Source organism: Apiospora aurea (genome assembly GCF_038362705.1).
Source record: "Apiospora aurea strain CBS 24483 chromosome Unknown utg000004l_segment0_segment0, whole genome shotgun sequence".
Classification (NCBI taxonomy): Eukaryota; Fungi; Ascomycota; class Sordariomycetes; order Amphisphaeriales; family Apiosporaceae; genus Apiospora; species Apiospora aurea.
The window spans coordinates 678,335-700,167 of NW_027117391.1; the positions used below are offsets into that span (position 1 = coordinate 678,335).

Below are 21,833 nucleotides of genomic sequence, written 5' to 3' on the forward strand. Positions count from 1 at the left end.
TAGGCCGGCGGCCCGCCTTGACTTTCCAGATTCAGTTGTCCGACCCTGTACTGATACCTACTTTAAGAACGCAACAAGTAAATCGAGATATCAAATGGGACAAGAAGATTAGATTCACAATCTGTTTAATAAGAGACAGAAATTGAGGTTGCTGAATTAATACGAAATCCAGTGGCAAAGATGCACGCCCGTCGCGTGGAACAGGAGACGGGACAATAAACAAGGCGGTAGGGGCTCCAGGGCTCCAGGGCTCCAGGGCTTCAGCACGCTATCCAAGATTGCCTCAGCGCTGGAGTTCCAGCGACGGAGGGGCCATCGTCGATGAAGGCCCATAGTGGTCCAACAAACTGCAATTGAATATCTTAAACCCCAGCTGCCGTGAGTTGGTATCTGAGGCAAACATCTCTCGAATGCCAATGACCTCTCTTTTGCTCAATACGTAAAACCGTAGTGACCAGGAATTTGCCAGTTCTACCAACTACTTTTCGTAGTCATGTCGTGGGGAACCAAGTAAGATTGAAAAATGGACCTTGATACATATTGGTCCATTGGTTGCTAAATAACCCCAACTGCCAACGGTAGCCCCTAAATTCTGGTAACCCGCAATTGGGACCTGGCCCACCAGTGCCGCAACGCGAATTTCCCTACCGCGACGTCGCGACTAGACCGCACACCAACGACAACGATAGAGAGAGCCCGGCATAATCACGGCCGCTGGCCAGATGCCGTACTCGCACTAGAAACATAGCTAGCTCTCTTCACCAGAATATAATAACCTACCTAGCCTTATGTAGTCTTCAGTCATGCCTTGAGAATATGCGCCGCACTACTGCCGCTGTTGATGGGAACCCGCTGAGGATAACACTTGCTTGAGGGACGAGTAATCCATCCCCCACTTACCAAGCCCGCAACCACCAGAGTCCCTGTAACCATATGCCACGACCCAAGTCCCGGGTAATATGGATGTAGCTAGGGCATGATATCCCGGATGCCATCCATTCTGTTGGGCCCGCCCCCAGCTTGAGGAAAAGTCCGGACCTGCAGAAAGACTGGGTCATGCAGGCAGGCGGGCAGTTTTGTTTGCCTGGCCGGCGGACGGCAATTGGGTCACATCCTCCCCCTTGCTGCAGCCAGTAACCAATAAGCTGGGCGCATGTTGAAGTTGGTGACCAAAAAGAATTGTGCCGTATGCGCCCTTGAGGCCAAGCCTCTCCGAGAGTGACGGCTGGCCATGTTGGGTAAAGATGCCAACGATGTAGCTCTCTATGTTATTGGTAAGGTTCCAACGGCGGGAGAGGGTGATGATGCGGGGTTGCACGGAGAGTCACTTATATATATCTTGATCTCTGCCTTCTTCTTGTAAGCATGAAATAGAAACCACTTGCACTCCGTCTCATCATATTTCCGTACTGCAGCTCTCAAGACGGCTTGATCTGCTTCCCATCTTTCAACACTGACCTATCTCCCTCGAACTGTCATTCGTGAGGATGCCACTCTACACCCAGCTCCCCGATGAAATCAAGAAGGTCGACGTGGTCGTCGCCGGAGGTAAGCACTAGCCCGTCCCAGCCCATCTATGCCATCTCACTCACTAGCCTCCTCAAACCTCCCAAAAGGCGGAACCGCCGGCTGCATCGTCGCCGCCCGCCTGGCCGAAGCCGACCCGGCCCTCGCGGTGCTCGTGGTCGAGGGCGGCCGCGACAACGCCGACGACCCCTCCGTCGCGCACCCGCTCCTCTTCATGTCCCACCTCGCGCCCGCGAGCGACACCACCCGGCTCTACACCGGCGGCGCCGAGCCCCAGATCGGGGACCGCCGGCTCGCCGTGCCCGCGGGCGGCATCCTCGGCGGCGGGTCCTCGGTCAACATGATGCAGTACACGCGCGCCCAGCGCCACGATTGGGATTCGTGGGAGGCGGAGGGGTGGTCGGCGGATGAGATGGTTCCGTTTTTGAGGAAGGTGGGTGCACATGGCTGATGCGCATTGGACCCGCGGAATTGCTGCAATGACTGACACCCCCCTTTTTTTTATCAACAGCTCGAGACCTACCAAGGACCAGGCAAAGCAGAACTCCACGGCGACAATGGCCCCATCTTCGTCTCCGAGGGCAACTACGTCGCCAAACGACCCCAAGACGAGTTCATCAAGGCTGCTGCCCAGCTAGGCTATCCCGAGCACGTCGACCTCCAGGACTTGGACAGTAACAATGGCGTCCAGCGTGCGCGGCGGTTCGTCAGCGCCGAGGGTGTGCGCTCCGACACGGCGCGTGCTTATATTCACCCCAAGATGAAACATGGTGGTAGCGGTGAAAGCGGTGGGTATCCGAACCTTCATGTGCTGGTGCAGAGTCAAGTAGTCCGTGTGCTTTTCGAAGGCCAGAAGGCGGTAGGTGTTGAATACCGCGGCAACCCCAAGTTCCAGAACACCCCTATCCGGAGCGTCAGGGCCGAGAAGATGGTGATCCTATCCGCCGGCACCTTCGGCACCCCGCTCATTCTAGAGCGGTCGGGCGTCGGCGACCAGGCCATCCTTGAAGCCGCGCAAGTCGCCGTCGTGGCGCACATCCCGGGCGTCGGGCGCAACTACCAAGACCACCACCTGATGATGTACACCTACAAGACGACCCTAAAGCCCGACGAGACCGCCGACGCCATCATCGCCGGGCGTGTGGATGTGGGCGCGCTCCTGCAGTCCAACGCCAGCATCCTCGGCTGGAACGCCCAGGACATCACCTGCAAGCTGCGCCCGAGCGACGCCGAAGTCGCTGCTCTGGGGTCCGAGTTCCAGGCCGCCTACGAGCGGGATTTCAAGCACCATGAGAACAAGCCTTTGGCCATGATGGCTCCAGCTTCCGCGTTCCCCGGGCCCCCGACCCCAGACATGGAACCCGGCCAGTACTACACCGTGACCGCCTTCACCGTGTACCCCTACTCCCGCGGCCACGTCCACATCAAATCCTCGTCCGACCCCAACGCCCCCGTCGACTTCGCGACCGATTTCCTGTCAGACCCGCTGGACGTCAAGAAGCACGTCTGGGTCTACAAGAAGCAGCGCGAGATTGTCCGGCGCATGCCGAGCGTGTACCGCGGCGAGCTGCCCGGGACGCACCCGCCGTTCGCGGCGGACTCGGGCGCCGCGCTGATCCTCGACTACGAACCAAACACGCCTACAGAGGCAGTGAAGGACATCGTCTACACGCCCGAGGACGATGCCGTCATCGAGCAATGGGTGCGTGACAAGGTCGGGACGACGTGGCACTCGCTGGGGACTTGTGCCATGGCACCCTTGGAGCGGGGCGGTGTTGTCGACGCGAAGCTCGGGGTTCATGGCTTGAGGAACCTCAAGGTCGCGGATTTGAGTATCGCCCCCGAGAATGTGGCGGCGAATACCGCCAACACGGCCATGGCTATCGGTGAGAGGGCGGCAGATATCTTTATTCGGGAGCTCGGCCTCGGGGCTTCGTAGTTAAGGGAAGAAACAGAATCTACTGGACGAGCTATGAGATGAATAAAATTGACTGAGTTCGGAGACCGACTATATTCTGAGATAAGCTCTACTGTATGGATGTTGGCAGATCAATGCTTCGTTATGCCTCCTTCTTGCAACGCAGGGCCAATTTTTTTTTACGGAGACGAGTGTTTCAATGTTCTCTACTTAAGTAGACAAAACATATGCCCCAAATCACAGAAACGACAATTTCAGATACGCAGCTAGGTATACCTATGAACGCACCCTTTCGAGGGGGTGACCGGGTTCTCTGGTATATAACGTGAAGTCCGACCTCGGATGGGGATCTCAGGGGGTATATGCAGATGTCTCCATGTCCACACCCGGAAGCGTGTCCATCCCTACTGCTGATTAACAAGCCGGACGCAAACGTGATCAAATAGATCAACTTACATCCGTCTATATTCTCTGGGGCGGTGACAGGAACGCTGCACTTGTTCTTATCCGGGGGCATCTGGGACGGGAGGAGCGAACAGTTGCGGAGATAGCACTGGCTGTCCATGGCGAGCTGCAGCGAGTCGTCTTGCCAGCCGAAGACCTTGGTTCCAAGTCAGCGAGCGTCTTCTCACTCCCCGACATAAATAGTATACATACATAATCTCCATGTTGACCGTATCCGGTGCTTGTAACAGTCAGCGGTGTCGTCTTGATCAAGCTCCGGGGTTTGAAGCGGTGGTTAGCTTACTCGTCCCCGGTCGAGAGAACAAATGGCTGGCTTCCATCTTCGGGCCATTCGATCTCATCGTTGAAGCTCCGAGTATCCCAGTTAACCTGGTTCGGGTCGTGGTCGTATTAGCTGACACTCTCGGCATGGATATCCCGATGACAAGCAGACATACCTCCAACATGACCTGCGGGATCTTGACCGGGTGACTTTCCGGGCAAGTACCCGTGACGATCGAGAACGACGGCGGTCCGCCAACTGGATGGGCGATGTGCTCGCGATGGTCGGGGCTGTCGAGGCTCTTACCGTCCCAGCACCTAAGTTACTACGATGTCAGCGTGTGATCCTTCTTGTAGCCGTGGGCGACATGATGATACTGGGGAGGCATACAGGGGAAAGATGATGTTCGATCGGATGCCACCCGGACAGGGCTGCTTCGGCAAGTGGTCTGTATCCCACTTCGGATCGAAGCAAGGCGAGTACATACTCCCACCGAAGTTGGGCTCCGAGAAGCACCGGTAGCATTGCTGCATGTTCTTCCCGAGGTTCTCCGAGGTGCGCCGCATCGCGTCGCCCGTCAGCATGCGGAAGCCCTGTTACTGATGGATTAGGCTCGCAGTAAGTGGCGAGGATAATGTAAGGGGAAAGCGGATGTGGAAAGTTACCGGCTTGAAGGCCGTTGTGGCGTTGGTTCCCGGTGAGGTGTAGTATATGGTAATCCCGCCCGCGTCCCCGTCATTGAACTGATTCGCCATCTGCGGGACGCGCTTGTACGTGCCGTTTCGCGCTTTGAAGTACAGGTTCGCCGTCCAGTAGTTGGAAAAGTCTTGGGTGAAGTGGCATGTCGTACATGTCGCGAGCTGCGAGATGTCCTCCAACGGCATCGAGGCATTGAATGCGTTCTATACGAATTGATGCTATGGTGTTAACAAATACAACTCAAGGTGGGATTCAAAGCTCTGGAAATGAAAGGATCTGGATATGAAAGGCTCTGGATATGAGAGTCGACTTACACCTCCAACTATCTGGTGCATGTGTGCAGATGGGTTCAGGTCGGGGTTCACGAGTCTGGCGTGATCAGCAAGCATCCGATAAAATGGGGGCCTTGGAAGACGTACGGATCAAGGCGTTCGATGACGGCCTAGGAAAGTCATAAATTAGTATGAAAGTCATCACTGTAAGTCGTTTGTAGACTCACTTGAGAACATCCGAATCGTAACATGGCACCCGGACCTCCCCTAGGTCCGCCCGCCAGCATCGGTGCGTCCAGATCGCTGCCATTGTAGCTCCCGTTACTCCGAGCATATGTACCACTGACGAGAAACGCAGCACCGACTCCGAAGGGCCAAAGCATCGTGGAATAAATCATCGAGAAACTGGAAGTCGGGCAGCTTCACCAAATGGTCGTGGCACAGAGCATGCGCATCAGGGGTTCCGTGAAGAAATAAAAAGCAGCCCAAGGAGCAAAGAGAATATAAATATGATATCGGGATCTGTGGCATGTCTTATCTTAATCAATTGCAAGATTAGCCGTCCCGCCGTTTCTGCGTGTTTTGTTCATTTATTGTACTTATCCGCTTTATCCGGAGTAGATAGGCAACCCCAAGATCTACCTAAGATATGTAATCAACACATGACTGGTCCAGCTAGCTGGATACCGCAAGCCCATGAAAGTGTGTATCTATGGTCTCCAAATGTCGAGCTCATACGGGATTGACTGTGTCACTGTTGTCTTGCCCCTAGATAAGGCTCCCCTGTTTCGAATGATTGACATGTTGCAGGACTTCACATTGCGTCTTGGCGAGCCAGTGGCGAAACAAGCTTCGACAGGAAGCTTCAAGATGCCGTGCTAGTTCGGCAAATCCCAGCATCTGTTATCCCAGGCTAGGAGTACTGCCAAAACAGCCGTTTTGGTGTAAATAAGACCTTCTTCTGATAACATGTTTCTTTTGCCCTAAAGAAGACACCGATAGTCCTGACCGTCGAAGGTATCTTGCCACACTAACTATTGGAAAGGCAGACATCCGTTACGAAAAGTATGCCTTAGGCAAAGAGCAAGGTGTTCTGGCCAACACAGGCCTCCGGGACTTTAGTAGAGCGGATAGGGTATACAAATGTTGCATAAACCAAGTTCGAATATGTACATCTACTCAAGCGCCTTTTCTCATAACGTGTATACTTGTAGTATATAAAGGAGTCATTCAACCCTTACAGGCACCACCTGAGCACGTAGGTAGGTAGTATCCCAGGTCCAATAACGCGATGGATTCGATGGGATATGGGAAGGTATAGGGCCAACCATGAACGTACGGCCTACGCCTTGCATACCCAGCCACCCAACGACACATCCCTGTATTTGCACACTCGAGCGTTCAACGCAGCACCAGGCGTCTTATTGATTGGCTACCATGCGGGCTATTCTTACGTGTTCAGCCCCTTGCTTATTAGTCTTTTATCCCTCGATAAATAGGATGTGACAAATCTACATAACTTCCCATCCTTCTCTTGCATGAGGCATTCTTTACCAACTACATATTCCGTTCCGACCTACTATCCACGTCATGGCGGATATCCCGAGCCCCTCCGTCTTGAAATCCCTCGCAGATCTCGAGATCTTGCTCCCCGCCGACCACCGCTACGGCACCCGAGAGCGCTCCTACCACGCCGCCAACGCCCGCCTCGCGCCCTCCTGCATCGCCCGGCCCCGCTCGGCCCCGCAGGTCGCCTCTCTACTCCAGGAGCTGGCCTCGTCCAAGACCGCGTTCGCGATCCGCGGCGGCGGCCACTCGCCCGCCCCCCGGCGCCAGCGACATTGCCGGCGGCGGCGTCACCGTCGGCCTCGGCTTGCTGGACACGGTCGCGTACGACGCCGCCGGCGGGACGGTGCGCTTCGGCGCCGGCGCCCGCTGGCGAGACGTCTATGGCGAGCTGGCCAAGTATAAACGGGCTGTTCCCGGAGGCAGGTCCGGCGACGTCGGCGCCTCGGGCCTTCTTCTGGGGCGGGATCGCGGCCAGTCCGGACTCAGCCACGGACCAAATCGTCCGGGCGGTGCGGAACTTCACCCAGCTTCAGGGGCAGGGGCAGGCCCAGGACAGCTACCTCATGGCCGTGCTCGGGTACTTCCCGGACTTTGGCACCAACGTGGGGTCGACGGCCGTGTTCCAGGCTGCGAACGACCCGAGCGGGCCGGAATTCGATGACTGGCGTGCCCTGCCCAAGATCGTCGATATGACCAAGGAGACCAGCATGGCTGCCCTCGCGGAGGAAATCACGTTGCCGGCCAACTATCAGTAAGTGGCTACCTACCTACTGGCTTGATGTTCCAATTGTGTTTTTACTACACCGCCTCTATGTCCTCAATGTCATAACATGCACGAGCAGTGATGCCTGGTTCACCCTCTGCATCAAGAACGACGAGCGGATCATGAAGAAGGCCACCGACCTCCACGAAACCCTCGTCGCCGAGCTGAAAGCCTACGTCGCGGACGGCAACTTCATAACCAACTGCATCTTCCAGCCGGTCCCGTGCACCGTATCCCAACGAACCGCGGCCGCGGGCGGCAACATCATGGGCACCGAGCGCATCGCCGAGGACGCAGTCCTGTTCCAGCTCGTCGTCATGACCGAGACGGCCGAGCAGGCCCGGTGGGCGCACCCGAGGCTCCAGCGCTGCGTCGACGCGATCCGGGACTTTGCGGCAAAGGAAGTCGAGGGCGGAAGGGGGGGCTTATGGATTGGGTTTATATGAACTATGCCGGCGCGTCGCAGGACGTGATTGGGAGCTATGGCGCGGAGAATGTGGAGGAGATGCGGCGGGTCGCGATCAAGTACGATCCAGATCAGGTGTTTCAGAAGTTGTGCCCTGGCGGGTGGAAGATTCCGGGTCTATAGAAGAGTTTCGGCTGCAAGTAGCTGAAATACGAACGGTCTGAGATACGATATCTCACTATGAGTACAATCCCCGGAACTAGTGCCGACAGCTCCATCATGCAGGTAGTGATATTGCGATCCGTTCGTGGAGAGGTCGGGATAGGCCGCGAAGAACTCCATTCCCCTCTTGCCCCCCCTCAATTTCTCCTTCCCGTGTCTCTCCTTTTTGTAGCCCGCGGCTCTTTTCTTTCTCTCTTTTCCGGGCTACGTCTAAAAGACCAAGGCCATGAGACCAGCAAAGAAGACGACTCCAGCAAGTGCGCTCTCCCGAGTTGCGCCACTGGGCTTATCGCTGGGGCTGGCCGAAGGCGAAGAAGCAGCCGTCTCCGACGGAGGCGCTGTCGTCGAAGCCGAAGCCGTCGTGCTCGCGCCCTCGACCTCGACGTCGAACGCCTTGCCGTCGCGGTACGACCATGTCTGGCTCTTCTCGCCGTCGTCCGTCTCCGTGAGCTTCCAGTCGTCCTTGCGGACGGTGAAGGTGCCCGTCGTGTGGTTGCGGGTTTCATCGAGAAGGAAGACGAGCCCGCCGTCGTCGTTGTTGTTGGGCGTCTTGGAGACGGCGAGCGTGTAAGGGCCACAGTCCCAGGGCTTGTCGCTGGCGGGCAGGGCGCCGTCGGGGCTCTCGCCGCCGGATTGGCACCCTACGCCGAAGTCGGGGTTGTCGCTTTTGGAGACCATGAGGTAGTAGCTATTTGAGGTGTCAGTTGTTGTCGTTGCCCGATTTGAGTAAAACGTCACCAAATAGGTGCGTGTACGCGCGAGTGCAGCAGGTAAGGGCAGTGAGTGAGGGAGACGAACTAGCAATAGGTCTTGTCGTCCATCGGGGCGCATCCGGCCTCGACTTTGCTGATCGAGTACGACAGGCCGGTCGATTCGCGGGCGCCGACGTGGGCGGCCCAGGCCAAGGGCAGGAGGGTGGCGGCGGTTGCTGACTTCATCTTGGCGGCAGGCACGTTCTGTTGTTTGTGATTTTAAGTCGAGCACTAGTGAAAGAGTGACTGAGTTGGAAAATTATTAATTAAAACGAAGGTGGTGATGGTCCGGCTGGGTATTAGCGACTGACTGCGACAACGGGTGGCAGCTTCCTTTCAATCCAGCGACGAAGGCATCCTGTTCTCCTATTTAAACAGAAAACCCCGGCCGCCCGCCCTTCGCTTAACCAAAACAACACGCCATGCCGACCGACATGCGCTTCCTAGTGCTTACTTACCCAGTTCCGCATCACAGGCAGCAGCCCGGAACTCGGCACCAATCTGGAAAAGTCTCACCGTGAGTGCAGGCAAGTTTGATATTACCGATTATTACCGAGATAATGTTGTGGGGGGACGTTCACGGTCGCTGCGTTTTAGCGTCGATCTGATTGGCACAGGGTTATCGCGAAAATGCCCAGACCGCCGGCGGGGATCAGAGCCGAGAACGGGCCAGCATCCGCTTTATGGACAGATCCGGGCTCAATCGCCGGGATCATTCATGCATGGACGCATGATCCATTTCCTTCGTCCTTGGCGATTGTCCAGGTAGATTAGATAAGAGCTGTCTACATTACTAAAAAAACAAAAGGGGGGGGTCTAGAAGACCAAAGCCATCAGACCAACAGAAAACAAGACACCGGCAAACGCGCCCTCCCGAGTGGCGCCATTGGGCGTGGCGGAAGCCGAAGCCGCAGCGTCGGTGGCAGAGGGCTCAGGGTCCGCAGTCGGGGCAGCCGTCACCGAGGCGACTGTCGACGACGACGCCTTCTTGGTGGGCGCCCCGTTCGCCGCCGTCGCAATGCCCGACGCCGAAGCCGAGGCCAGATCCCACTCCACCGCGCTGGGCGCGATGAAGGGCGGGTCGTCGGGGGTGACGTCGAGGTCCTGCGCGGGCACGACGAAGGCCTTGCCGCCCTTGAACGACCACATGGCGCTCTTGCCCCCGTACATGGTCTCGGGCGGGTCGGCGACCGCGACGAGGTCCTCGAGGGGCATGGCCATCCTCGCCTCGTCGGAGTGCGACCTGAGCGTGACGAGGAGGGTGTTGTTGTGCTCGTGCACCCTGGTCGCCAAGCTGTAGGACCCGGACTCGCCCGGGTCGCAGCCAATCAGCGCGCCGCTGGGGCTCTCGCACATGGTCTCGACGCCCTCGCCGAAGTTGGGGTTGGTGCTGGCCGACACCATCAAGTCCCACCTGTATATTGCCGACTGTCAGTGTTTGATTGAGTCATTAGGGGAGGCGGACGGACACGCAGTAATGGGTTTCGTAGGCATCGTAGCACGAGGCCGTGAGATTGCTGATCTCGTACGTCTTGCTGCTGCGGCTGTCCAAATCAGCTGACGCCCAGACCAAGGGCAGGAGAGCGGCATCGGCGGCGATAGTTGCGTACTTCATCTGGACGGGCGCGTGTTTATGCGGCTTGTTTGCGATTATTAGATATTAATCAAAGAGCGACTAAGCCGTAGGGATTATGTTTATGTATGTACGATCAAGCGAACGTGGTGGTGCTTGGCGACTTGGCGACGACGACGACGACGTTCTTCGCAATCGAGCGAAGAGGAAACCCTGCCGTTTTATCTAGACAACCGCCCGGCCTTCGCGACAGGCGACAAGTGCGACCCAGGTCAGCGGCACAGCCGGGACGGGCGGCACCACCAATCGAGACATGGTCTCACCATGGCTACGTCTGAAATTGCGGCGCCCAACTTCTGTGGGGTGCAGACCATGGGCCACTCACCCTCGTTGCTTTTTCGTCCTTCCAGCCCCGGCGCTGATTGGCACAGGGGGAATGGGATGGGAAATAGGGCCGGGGAATAGAGCCGAGAACGGGCCAAGGTCCGCTGTCGCCTTCCCACGGGACGGTTCCGCCAAGTCTTTTGCACAAGGCAGCAGCTTAATGTCACGATGCTCATCTTCCTTTTGTCCCTATTGGGTAGATCTTTGGAGCCGTTCGGAGGAATTACACTATTGTCGCTGTAACCTCGTCCACTATTTGCACCTTGATGCTCCCGTTCTTCAGGTCGGAGCAAATATCCATGGCTTCCATGGCCTTTTCCAGGGGGAACACATGGGAAACGAGCTTCTTCACGTCCAATACGCCACCGCTCAAACAGGCCAGCCCTGCGGGCCAAGTATCCCGATATCGGTTGATGAAGCGAAGGTCAATCTTGCACCGCCGTTAGCATGGATCTTACCGAGGAAAGAACCGCCGGAAAAAGAATGTGTGCTGTGATTACTTACCTCGGCGAGAGAGATGTGCGTAAAGGGCAAGTTGTTCATAACCGACTTGCCCACCCCAATAACACAGACGACACCGCCCCTCCTCACCGCAAAGGTGGCCAGGACCACACTGCTCTCCACCCCGGTGCACTCCAGTACCGTGGGAGGCGCAGAGTACTCGTCATCCCCAAACAGCTTTCGCACAGCCGCGGCGTTGGCCTCGGACGACGAGTCGCGGTTGACTTGGTAGGTGATGCAGGACGGTATGTAGCCCCGTGCAAACTCCAGCCTCTTGGGCTCGAGATCGGTAATGACGATCGGGTGCGCACCCGACGCCCGAGCGGCCGCCAACGCGAGCAGGCCGATGGGACCGGCGCCGCAGATGAGCGCCGGTCGCCCGAGACTGAGTCCGCCGGTCTTGACGCCGTGGAGGACGACGCTCAGGGGCTCCAAGAGGGCTGCTTCGGCGTAGCTGACATTGTCGGGGATTCTGCGGATGGTTGTGTGCTATGAATTAGCCCGGGCAATAGCCTCCATAAGATGCAACCCCTACTGGCTGCCCCCCCCTCTGATTGACCCCTCCTGATTTCAGATGATTCTAGAGCCCCTGAGCAACAACAACAGTATATAAAGGGGTTAAATCTCACTCGTCTGTCAATTAAAGTAGATTAATCTCTTCCTCTTTTTTTCCTCTTTTCACTATTACCAATATAACTAAAGAAGCTCGTATTGCGTAGGCGGTCCAGGCCGTGCTGGCCGGCGGAAGCATTAATTGTACGGCCAAAGACTATAACGTTAATAGGAGCACTTTTCGTAACCGAATTAAGGAAAACTTTAGTAAAAAAGAGAAATATAAGGCTTTATAGTTATTCACTTTTGCCGAAGAGACTTTTTTAATTAAATAGGCCTTTTTTTAGGCCAGCTTAAGCTACGCATTAACGTACCGGCTGTTTCGTATATACGCTTAACGTATCTTTTTTATAAAAAGGGTCGATTACCTTATCGGTAAACGATGGGTGTACCGTTTTTTAAAACGTTATCCGGCCTTTAAGACTATACGTACTAAAGCGATAGATTTCCAGCGTTTCGTATATATATTAAACGGGGTTATATAAGGGTTTTTTAATTAATTTAATACTATTATTATTAATAATATACCCCTTCGATTTAAATTTAACGCCGATAAAATAAGAACTGCGATAATAATAGGGAAGGGTATTATAATAATCGAATTTACCGTTTATAAGTCATTAATACGTAATAACGCCGTTAACCGCGAGTAGGTAATTATTTTAAAGTATATTAATATTTTCGAAAAGTTTCTGCCTTTTTTAATTATTTTTAAAGGCTAATCAGTATAATAGTAGTAATTCTCTCAGGATAATGATAAGGTTAACTGCCCTTATAAAGGCTAAGCCTTTAAGGCTTCCTTTAAAGGGTAAATTTTTAACCCTATTACCTTAAAGTGGCTAAAAAAGATATTTATCCTTTTTACTTAGCTTAATAACCCCGAGTAATAAAAGTTACTAATTTTAAACGGCCACGGCAGTTATATTAACGAGGATTTTATATTAGCGGCCTTAAAGGTTAAGGTTTAACTCCTTTATTTATTATTATATAATAGCTATATTTTTTAGCTTTTAAATATTAATTATTTTAAAGTGTTAAAAAAAGGTTTCAAAGGGAGCTCGATTTAATATACGTTATTACTAATAATAGTTACGTTAAAAAGGGAAACTTTTTTTCGCGCTTAAAATAAAGCTCGAAAAATTACTTTTACTCCTAGTATTATTATTAATAATTAATTAATATTAAAGCTTTAACCGATTAATATAAATAAACCGATAAATAATAAACTTAAAAAAGCTACTATATTTCGAGCTATCGATAACGTTAATAAGGCCAAGGATGCACGCCGGCCTATTTAAAAAGGGCTAAGGCAGGTAGTAACACTTAAAACTAGCCGATAAGTTAAAAATTTAGTAATAGCGGTGCTTAATAAAAAAGTAATATACTTTAATACTACTAAGAAACAGCTATAAACGAAGCTCGGTAAAAGTATTAATAATTTAACGGCCCGGATCGGCCGGTTAAAGCAGGAAAAAGCCGGTTTAAAGGTAAATCTAAAGAAAATAAGAGTTTAAAAAAAAAGAAAGGTCGACGAGGACCCTAATAAAAGCTTTGTTTATATATTAAACATCAGAGAGGTTTAAAAGGATGTTCGGGAAGGTCGGCTAAGGAAAAGGCCGAAAAGGGGCGCCGGTAAAGTAATAGAAATTAATGCAAATCGAGCTGGTGGTGAGGGTGACTCTATTGTAGTGCGCACGAGCCGAAACAGACCTTAAAATGCAGTGTGTATTGCTTAATTGACCTATCTATTGCTGTTGTTATTGATTTTTACATCTATTTTAGGGGGTCAGTGAAGGGGGGGGGCAGCCAGTAGGGGTTGCATCTTATCCGCGGGAAACCCAAAGCAAAAGTGAACATAACTTACTGGTACAACCACTTCGCCGGGTGCACCTTGTATCGCTGGACCGTTCCATGGTAGGGGTATACTCCGGCAAACCGGACGTCATCGCAAAGGTTGTAGCGGCCTTCTCGGCAGAGAAAGCACTTCTCGCACGGGACGCCTGGTTCAACCGCCACTCTGTCGCCTGGGTGGTTTCGTGAGTTTGGTTAGTGACTTCTCCTTCTCTGCGTCTCTGACGAACCAATCCGTCACGTACCGACGTCCAAGTCCGTGACACCCTCCCCGCACTTCAGGACAATGCCGGCTGCTTCGTGCCCCAAGATGCAGTCGCCCTCCACCACGAGCGACCCTATCCGGCCGGTCTTCCAGAAGTGTATGTCTGACCTGGATGGGCACGAATCAGCACCTTCCTGTTGACGTTTCATTGTGCTATGGTTGAGGCAACCCCTACCCGCAGATTCCCGTGGCCTTGATGTGTAGCAAAACTTGTCCCGGCCCGGGCTCCTCTACCGGGGCTTCCACCATCTTGATCTGGTGATCCGCCGTCACCTGCAACGACGGATTCGGATGCGAGGCTTTGATGACATGCTGCGTCTTGTTGTTCGGGGAGGCCATAGCGAGAACTTGGTCGCGGTCTGCTGCCACAGAGATTAGGGGGCCAGGTACTGGGTGTGATGCCGGTTGTGTTTACTACTACCACACAACAAAAAAAGGGTGTGTCGTCCAGTTTTTCTTTTTCTTTGTCTTTTTGCTTCTGGGACCGCCGGTAGGAAGCATGTCTCCAAGGTCGTGACACAGATGAGTAAGACACGTTCCCTTGCCGTCTTCATTCCCCGCAAGTGCTGTCGGAATGGCCCGATCTGGTGACCCGAGCCCCCTGACTGACCCGCGGAGTCTCCGCACCTCAGCGCATTTGGTTGCTCAAAACTTTGCAGAGCTTTCCCCTTTTTACCCCAAACCACCGCCAGTTGTGGCAATTCTGTGCGGAGATCTCCCCGCAACCCCGGCTGTCCACCACCAGATCTGATGCTAGCGCCCGACATTCGCTTGCTGGGGGGAACTGCATCTGTCTGGAGACCATCGGGATGTGTCCGCGCGGGGAACGAAGAGCGCATTGGTCGTCACACGATAGGTCATCATTACTCAAGTCCTTGGTGGCAGGCAATGCGTTTAACCGTTTGCCGGGTTAGTCGCCGGGTCCGACCCCGTATCTCGGGACTTGAAAAGTCCAAAGTCGCGTCCCGATGTACCGAAATCCCGTTGACCTGTGGCTTTTTGTCTCTATTACTTACTTCCACCTATTTCTCAACCTAAGCCGCTGTGAATCACTGCTGCACAGGTTACCGAAAACCAGATATTCACATAATCATGGCACCCGGCGTCCTACACGAAGCAAACACGCCGGTCAACATGCCGACCAAGAACAATGGGCTCAGCTCGCAGGAGCTTGTGATGGCAGAAAAGGAGTCGCACGCCACCGTATTGAAGACGTTCCGACTCCTCATCTCAGACCTATGTCAGCAATTTGAGGGCGGGCATCCGGGGTGAGTTCCGAAGCTGCCCTCGGCAGTGTCCCGGACCAGAAGAAAGGCAGAAGTGCTGACGCCAAACCGCCCAGAGGCGCCATCGGTATGGCCGCGATAGGCGTATCACTCTGGAAATACGTCATGCGCTATGCACCACACACCCCGACGTATTTCAACCGAGACCGCTTCGTACTGTCCAATGGCAAGCCCAACCGTGACCGCATTCATATACTTGCCCAAGACGTGTACAGCTAACACTTATCTACAGGACACACATGCATCTTCCAATACGAATTCCTGCATCTCACCGGCTACAAGGATATGACCTTTGACCAACTCAAGTCGTATCACTCCGAAAGGTACGACGCATTGTGCCCCGGTCCTCCGGAGATTGAGCATGAAGGGATAGAAGTCACCACTGGCCCGCTGGGTCAGGGAATCGCCAACGCGGTCGGTTTGGCCATGGCGTCTAAGCACCTGGCCGCCACTTTCAACCGCCCGGGGTTAGACATGGTCTCGAACCATACGTGGTGCATGATCGGCGATGCCTGTTTGCAAGAAGGCGTCGGGCTAGAAGCCGTCTCGCTCGCCGGACACTTCAAGCTCAACAACCTGACCGTTATATACGACAACAACCAGATCACCTGCGACGGGTCCGTGGATGTGAGTAATTATATCCTTCAAATTTGGTTGGCATTAATGGCTAACAAACGACCCCCCAGATGACAAACACCGAGAACATCAACAACAAAATGCGCGCCAGCGGCTGGGACGTCCTCGACATCCAGGACGGCTGCTACAACATCGCGGGCATCGTAAGCGCCCTGGAACAGTCGAAAAAGAGCCCCGACAAGCCGACCTTTATCAACGTCCGCACCGTCATCGGCCTCGGCAGCAAGGTGCAGGGCACCGCCGTCGCGCACGGCGCCGCGTTCGGCGCCGAGGACGTCGCGGCGCAGAAGCGCGCGTACGGGTTCGATCCGGATGGACATTTCGTCGTGGGACAGGCGACGCGGGATTTCTTCGCCGAACTGCCTGCGAGGGGGGAGGAGCGTGTGCGGGAGTGGGAGGCGCTGGTGGCGCGGTATGCGGAGGCGCACCCGGAGCTGGCGGAGAGGTTCTGGAAGAGAGTGAAGGGGGACTTGGCCGGGTGGGAGGAGCTGATTCCAAAGAGCTTCCCGGAGAAGGCGACGGCGTCGCGGGCTTCTTCGGGGTTGGTGTTTAACCCCATCGCGAAGGAGCTGGACAGCTTCATGGTGGGGACGGCGGATCTATCGCCGTCGGTGAACATGATCTGGCCTGGGAAAGTGGACTTTCAAAACGCAAGTCTTTCGAGTGTCTTGCGAACGTTCAGCGGCGATAGACTGACATAACACACATAGCCCGACCTGCGGTCCTCTTGCGGCATCGATGGCAATTACGGTGGCCGCTACATCCACTACGGCGTGAGAGAGCATGCCATGTGCGCCATCTGGAACGGCTTGGCGGCCTTCTCGCCCGGCACCATCGTCCCCGTGACATCCTCGTTCTTCATGTTCTACCTCTACGCTGCTCCGGCAGTACGGATGGGTAAGTCGTAGAATATATTTTTATCCCACCCGCCCCCAAAAAGAAGCAACTAGACTAACAGACTTATCCGCAGGCGCACTCATGCGCCTCCAAGTCATCCACCACGCCACCCACGACTCCATCGGCATGGGCGAAGACGGCCCGACCCACCAGCCCATCGAGCTGGCCGCCCTCTACCGCGCCATGCCGAACCTGCTGTACATCCGCCCCGGCGACAGCGAGGAGACGGCCGGCGCCTGGGCCGCCGCGCTCGCGGCCCGGGACACGCCCACCGTCGTCTCCACGAGCCGTCACGCGCTGCCCCAGCGCGCCCTTCACACGCGCCGCGACGGCGTCCGGCGGGGCGCCTACGTCCTCGAGGAGAACGAGGCCGCGGCCCTGACGCTCATCGGCGTCGGCGCGGAGCTCGCGCACGCGGTGGGCGTCGCGCGGAAGCTGAGGGAAGAGCACGGCGTCGAGGCGCGGGTCGTCAGCTTCCCCTGCCAGCGCCTGTTCGAGGCGCAGCCGCTCGGGTACAGGCGGGCCACGCTCCGGCGGCACGGGACGCCGGCCGTCGTGCTGGAGCCGTACGCGCCCAATGGGTGGGAGCGGTACGCAGACGCGGCGGCGTGCGTGACGCGGTTCGGGCATAGTCTGCCCGGGACGGCGGCGTATCGGTACTTTGGGTTCGATGTGGGGACGTTGACGGAAAGGGTGTTGGGGTATCTGGAGAAGATCAAGGGGGATGAAATGTTGAGGCGGGAGTTTGTGGAGATTTGAGGAATGTATTGAGTTACATGTATATCGCATATATATCGTTACATTATGAAAGGAAGAAAACATAATCACTATAATATTGTTAAACACTAATATAACATCATCAGCATCATCATCATCGTCAGCGTATACCAAGGCCACTGCAACCTCACCGAGCGGCACCACAAGGGCGCAGTGATGGATGTCGTCCGCCAGCACGACATGATCTTCGTTGCTCACAGCCCCCACGCCGGCGGGTTTCTGAACGGATACATCACCTCGGGGCTAGCAGCTGATGACCCAATGCTTATCAGAGGTAGGATCGAGAGTTCACGCTTCGATGACAGCAAATTCATGTTGAAGTGGGCGCGTCGGTACTGCACGACGAAGTACCGCGCGACGGGTCGGGTGTTGGATAATTTGCTGGCGTCCCGCGGTGGTCGAGCATGGTTCTCTTCCGGCCGATGTCGTTGCTGGGTTGGATGAGATCGGGACGAACTTGACAGCAACATGGGAAATTCCCGAGCATATGTGGTAAGTGGATTTCAATCGTAAGGTCTTGGTGGTAACTCTAAGTTGTATTCCGGCCGTTGGAATCCTCCCTCCTAGTCAGGTCGCTCGGAAGAAAACAGGAAACCTTGCGGTTTTATCTCGGAACAAGGGAGCAAGGAAGCGCATGGGATGCCGGTGATAGGAAACTTTGAACTATTGCAGATAAGGTTTGTCACGAATGATTAGAAACAATGCGATACGGCAGAGCTGCACGGTACAGGTGGGAATTATTCAACCCTGAGGACGCCGTATCGCGGGTTTGGAGTCCGAAGTACTGGCCAGCCCATGGAACGGGCAATGAGACGGGAAGAATTAAACCTTTTTTTGTTGTTGTTGTTCTTGTGTTCCCACATCCCCAGTGGGCTACTGGCACGGAATACAGGAGACTCCCTTGTAACCGAAATCGCATCCGCCAGGGGGAGGAGTAGGTGTTCGATTCATGACAGCCCGGATCAGCAAGGAAAATGGTGAGAGATCGACCCTCAAGCCCAAGGATGGATCGAGTCGTTCCTGCGATGACGGGACCGGAATACAATACAACAGCCACCGTTGAAAATTTTCGCCTCAACAATCACCACGTGATGTGGTATTCAAACACCTGAAGCAATGCAAGCATGGCCTGCGTTAATTACCTATAAAGCTATATGATATCCACCGGGGTTTGTTTTAGCGGGCAGATATAGTTTTCGGCCCCACACAGGGATAGTCCCCGAAGTCCACCCCCTGGGCTAATGCACGCAAGCAAAGAGCAGATCGATCCCCCCGGCCGTGACCGCCGATAGGCCATCGGAGATTCGGCACGATGTTTTCCCATATTAAACTTTGGGGAATGCAGCGTACTTCTTCAAGGCAAATGCGAGGCTTGACTTTTGTTCCGGCTTCATCCCAAGCTCGAGGTTTCTGGCATATATAGTGTGTTGACCCTCTGGAGCAACCGAAAGCCATTGACTGCATTCTACTTTCAAAATGATTACATGAATCTTCCTTCTTTTGTCAATTCATATCATCCGCATCGCCCTGGCTATCATACCAGAAAGCCAAGGAAGGTGTGGAAGCTTTGTCCCCTAGCTTACTAACAACGACTTCACTGACTCGGAATTGCGACTTTGTCTGTCTCAATATTCTTATTCAACACGATAGCACGTTCACAAGGAGCTGCCGGAAGTACGCCCGCGGCTCTACGAGGTTGCAGCGCAATGGTCCAGTGCTAGGCTGGTGCAACTTGTGTAGCCTGATCAACTACCAGGACCAGCCCTGAAGGGTGAGGTTATCGCGACCCACCCGAGCAAGGAACAGGCTCTACAGCATGGCTTTCCCTTATGCCCCCATACCTTTTTTCTCCACGCAGCACGGCACTTGGGCACTTCTCGCTTGCGTTGCTCCATCGTGCTTGCACCCGGCCCGGCAATGGCCATCCCTGGAGTTGATCAAAGGGGATAGCGCACAATTGCCGACGAGGTCAAAAATACCACGTCAAAATCTGGGAACACCATGGGGAGCCCGGCACGCGGTACGCAGGGGGTTCGTGGGCCAGATATAGCAGACTGTGCTATACCAAAACGGATTGGGCTTCAAAGGCTTACCTCTCGTTTATTCGCCGCCTCCTCCCCTTCTTACTAATAAATACCCCAATGGTGCTCGTGGAGGTCTTGGTCTCAGCTCTCTCGGCCCCCGAAAGGCTATTAATGTGGTGGTGAACCATCCAGGAACACTTAAGATCAATACCAGACACCTCTGCCTCTTCCTTTGCGGCTCCTCGGATGAACTTATCTTTTGTTTTCTTTTTCGCGACACGTTCTCGTCCTCAAACCGCCAAGATGCTAGCCATGAGCGGCGAAGGGCCACAGGCCATGGGCCTGGTCTGGGTCATGTTCGGGGTCCTCACGATATTTCTTCTTCTGCGCCTCTATACACGCATAGTTCTTCTCGCCGCCTTGGGAAACGATGACTATCTTTATATCGCGGCATATGTACGTCACAACACATCACGAACACGACTATTTCCTCCTCTGCAGTGTACTCAAAAGCTGACCAACGAAATCTCCATAACCACAGGTCTTCGCCGGCATCTCCGGCGCCCTGCTACAGGTCTCGGCCGAGTACGGATGGGGCCAGACCCTCGAGGGCCTCATCATGTCCGGCCGCGCCGCCGACATCGCCAACGCCGTCCTGTGGCTCATCACCGCGAGCACCGTGTCGACCGTTACCATGGCGTTGGCGAAGGTGTCTTTGGGACTGTTACTGCTGAGGCTCATGGCGGCCAGTATGCGCTGGCAACGCATTTTCATCTGGGTCGTCATGATCCTCATGTGCGTCTTGTCTGCGGCCCAGGTGTTCGTCTTCTGGCTGGCCTGCGAGCCGAGATCGTACCTCTGGAATAGGCAGCAACCTGGCTCTTGCAGCAATGTGATCCAGGTGTACCCGTACATCCTATACCGTGAGTTACCTTTGCTTCTCTTTGCATTGTGATCCGAGAGTGAGTGTTTGGAGGAAGTCTAGCTAATGGTCTCATAGCATACACTGTGTTCGTCGACCTGGCCTTCGCGGTCCTTCCGTGGACCTTCATCCCGCAGCTGCAGATGCCCAAGGGCGAAAAATACCTAGTCGCCGGGACGATGAGCCTGGGTATCCTGTAGGTTTTCACTTACCGCTGAGAACAGGCAGCCAACAGATACTGACAGAACCTTTCAAAACAACAGAGCCGCAGCCTCCGGCATCAAGCGCACCATCGAAGTCGAAGGCTTCTGGGGCGCCGACATCCTCGCCGGCTCCGTCCAGACCGTCCTGTGGTCGACGGTCGAGGCCGACCTGACCATGCTGTGCATCGCCGTGCCCGTCGTGCTGCCGCTGTTCCGCACCTGCGTGACCGGTGGCAAGATGCGCATGAGCCGACGGGGCGGGTACCAGAAGCACTCCCACGACAAGCACAGCGGCAGCCACCAGCAGCTCGCGCTCCGAACGATCGGTGGGGGCCCGATTCAGACGAATGGCGGGGACTCGATCGCTAAGAGCACTAGCGAGTCGCATTCGCTCTCGCGGGTTTAAAGGGAGTTTGCGAGCGAGTGATAGGTTTTGGTGGTTACGGGTATAATTGTGGTTATTAGACCGAGTTATGATGTTATAATATGTCTCTGAACACAGTGCAGAGCCGACCGTCCAGGGGGCGATGGCTTATGAAAGGAGGTCCGTATCGGGTGGTTGAGGTCATACGTCAATAGCACAGGTGGTTTGAAAGGGTGGTCTGACTCACTATACCCTTCCAAGCATGGCCGCCATGTACGATAAGAAGAGTAACACGTGGGATTCCCAGAATGTTGAAAGCCATTCGAAATTCATACCATTACGATTTAAAGTTCTTCAATGCCCAACGTCTCACCTTCCCAGTGCATTATATTATGTACATAAGCATCGGCAACGAGAGCGTGTAAGCTTTTGTATGAGTCGTCTTGTTCAAGAACCGTTTGTCTGCATGCCGGGATAGAGAAGACGAAGCTGTCCAGCTGTAGGCCGGTGGAAGCAAATGGCGCCAGTAACCCAGTGGACACCTCGAACTTGACCTCCTGAAACTTTTGATGGCCTGAAGAAGTCGGAATATGTGGAATTAAAAACTCTGAGAGACACGAAGGCTATGTCGGGCCGGTTGCCAATCCACCTGTCAATGTCGTGACAAACCCAGCCGCACTCAA

The 21,833-nt window shown here is 54.6% G+C and overlaps 8 protein-coding genes across 8 annotated transcripts; 4 read left to right on the forward strand and 4 right to left on the reverse strand.

The window, feature by feature from the left end:
* Positions 1-1,487: 1,487 nt before the first annotated feature.
* Positions 1,488-3,466, forward strand: PG986_005031 (uncharacterized protein; the record flags this gene model as incomplete). The annotated part of the gene is made up of 3 exons (XM_066841253.1): positions 1,488-1,548; positions 1,596-1,960; positions 2,039-3,466. 3 exons carry the CDS (start codon positions 1,488-1,490, stop codon positions 3,464-3,466), a joined length of 1,854 nt encoding a protein of 617 aa, XP_066701115.1.
* Positions 3,467-3,796: 330 nt separating this feature from the next.
* Positions 3,797-5,526, reverse strand: PG986_005032 (uncharacterized protein; the record flags this gene model as incomplete). Its single annotated transcript, XM_066841254.1, has 10 exons — positions 3,797-3,849; positions 3,902-4,046; positions 4,103-4,130; positions 4,194-4,279; positions 4,348-4,489; positions 4,563-4,765; positions 4,838-5,074; positions 5,186-5,240; positions 5,291-5,313; positions 5,371-5,526. The coding sequence occupies 10 exons, from the start codon at positions 5,524-5,526 to the stop codon at positions 3,797-3,799; spliced, it is 1,128 nt and encodes a 375-aa protein (XP_066701116.1).
* Positions 5,527-6,733: 1,207 nt separating this feature from the next.
* PG986_005033 (uncharacterized protein) lies at positions 6,734-8,064 on the forward strand (the record flags this gene model as incomplete). Its single annotated transcript, XM_066841255.1, has 5 exons — positions 6,734-6,933; positions 6,980-7,108; positions 7,188-7,463; positions 7,555-7,879; positions 7,942-8,064. The coding sequence occupies 5 exons, from the start codon at positions 6,734-6,736 to the stop codon at positions 8,062-8,064; spliced, it is 1,053 nt and encodes a 350-aa protein (XP_066701117.1).
* Positions 8,065-8,313: 249 nt separating this feature from the next.
* On the reverse strand, positions 8,314-9,041 carry PG986_005034 (uncharacterized protein; the record flags this gene model as incomplete). Its single annotated transcript, XM_066841256.1, has 2 exons — positions 8,314-8,791; positions 8,902-9,041. 2 exons carry the CDS (start codon positions 9,039-9,041, stop codon positions 8,314-8,316), a joined length of 618 nt encoding a protein of 205 aa, XP_066701118.1.
* A 630-nt stretch (positions 9,042-9,671) lies between these two features.
* PG986_005035 (uncharacterized protein) lies at positions 9,672-10,470 on the reverse strand (the record flags this gene model as incomplete). Its single annotated transcript, XM_066841257.1, has 2 exons — positions 9,672-10,269; positions 10,325-10,470. 2 exons carry the CDS (start codon positions 10,468-10,470, stop codon positions 9,672-9,674), a joined length of 744 nt encoding a protein of 247 aa, XP_066701119.1.
* A 565-nt stretch (positions 10,471-11,035) lies between these two features.
* PG986_005036 (canditate alcohol dehydrogenase) lies at positions 11,036-14,380 on the reverse strand (the record flags this gene model as incomplete). The annotated part of the gene is made up of 5 exons (XM_066841258.1): positions 11,036-11,242; positions 11,317-11,742; positions 13,816-13,949; positions 14,022-14,149; positions 14,217-14,380. 5 exons carry the CDS (start codon positions 14,378-14,380, stop codon positions 11,036-11,038), a joined length of 1,059 nt encoding a protein of 352 aa, XP_066701120.1.
* Positions 14,381-15,133: 753 nt separating this feature from the next.
* On the forward strand, positions 15,134-17,619 carry PG986_005037 (transketolase; the record flags this gene model as incomplete). Its single annotated transcript, XM_066841259.1, has 6 exons — positions 15,134-15,309; positions 15,384-15,394; positions 15,560-15,954; positions 16,014-16,598; positions 16,674-16,860; positions 16,934-17,619. The coding sequence occupies 6 exons, from the start codon at positions 15,134-15,136 to the stop codon at positions 17,617-17,619; spliced, it is 2,040 nt and encodes a 679-aa protein (XP_066701121.1).
* Positions 17,620-19,964: 2,345 nt separating this feature from the next.
* Positions 19,965-21,192, forward strand: PG986_005038 (uncharacterized protein; the record flags this gene model as incomplete). Its single annotated transcript, XM_066841260.1, has 4 exons — positions 19,965-20,117; positions 20,203-20,584; positions 20,662-20,779; positions 20,847-21,192. The coding sequence occupies 4 exons, from the start codon at positions 19,965-19,967 to the stop codon at positions 21,190-21,192; spliced, it is 999 nt and encodes a 332-aa protein (XP_066701122.1).
* Between the last annotated feature and the right edge of the window lie 641 nt (positions 21,193-21,833).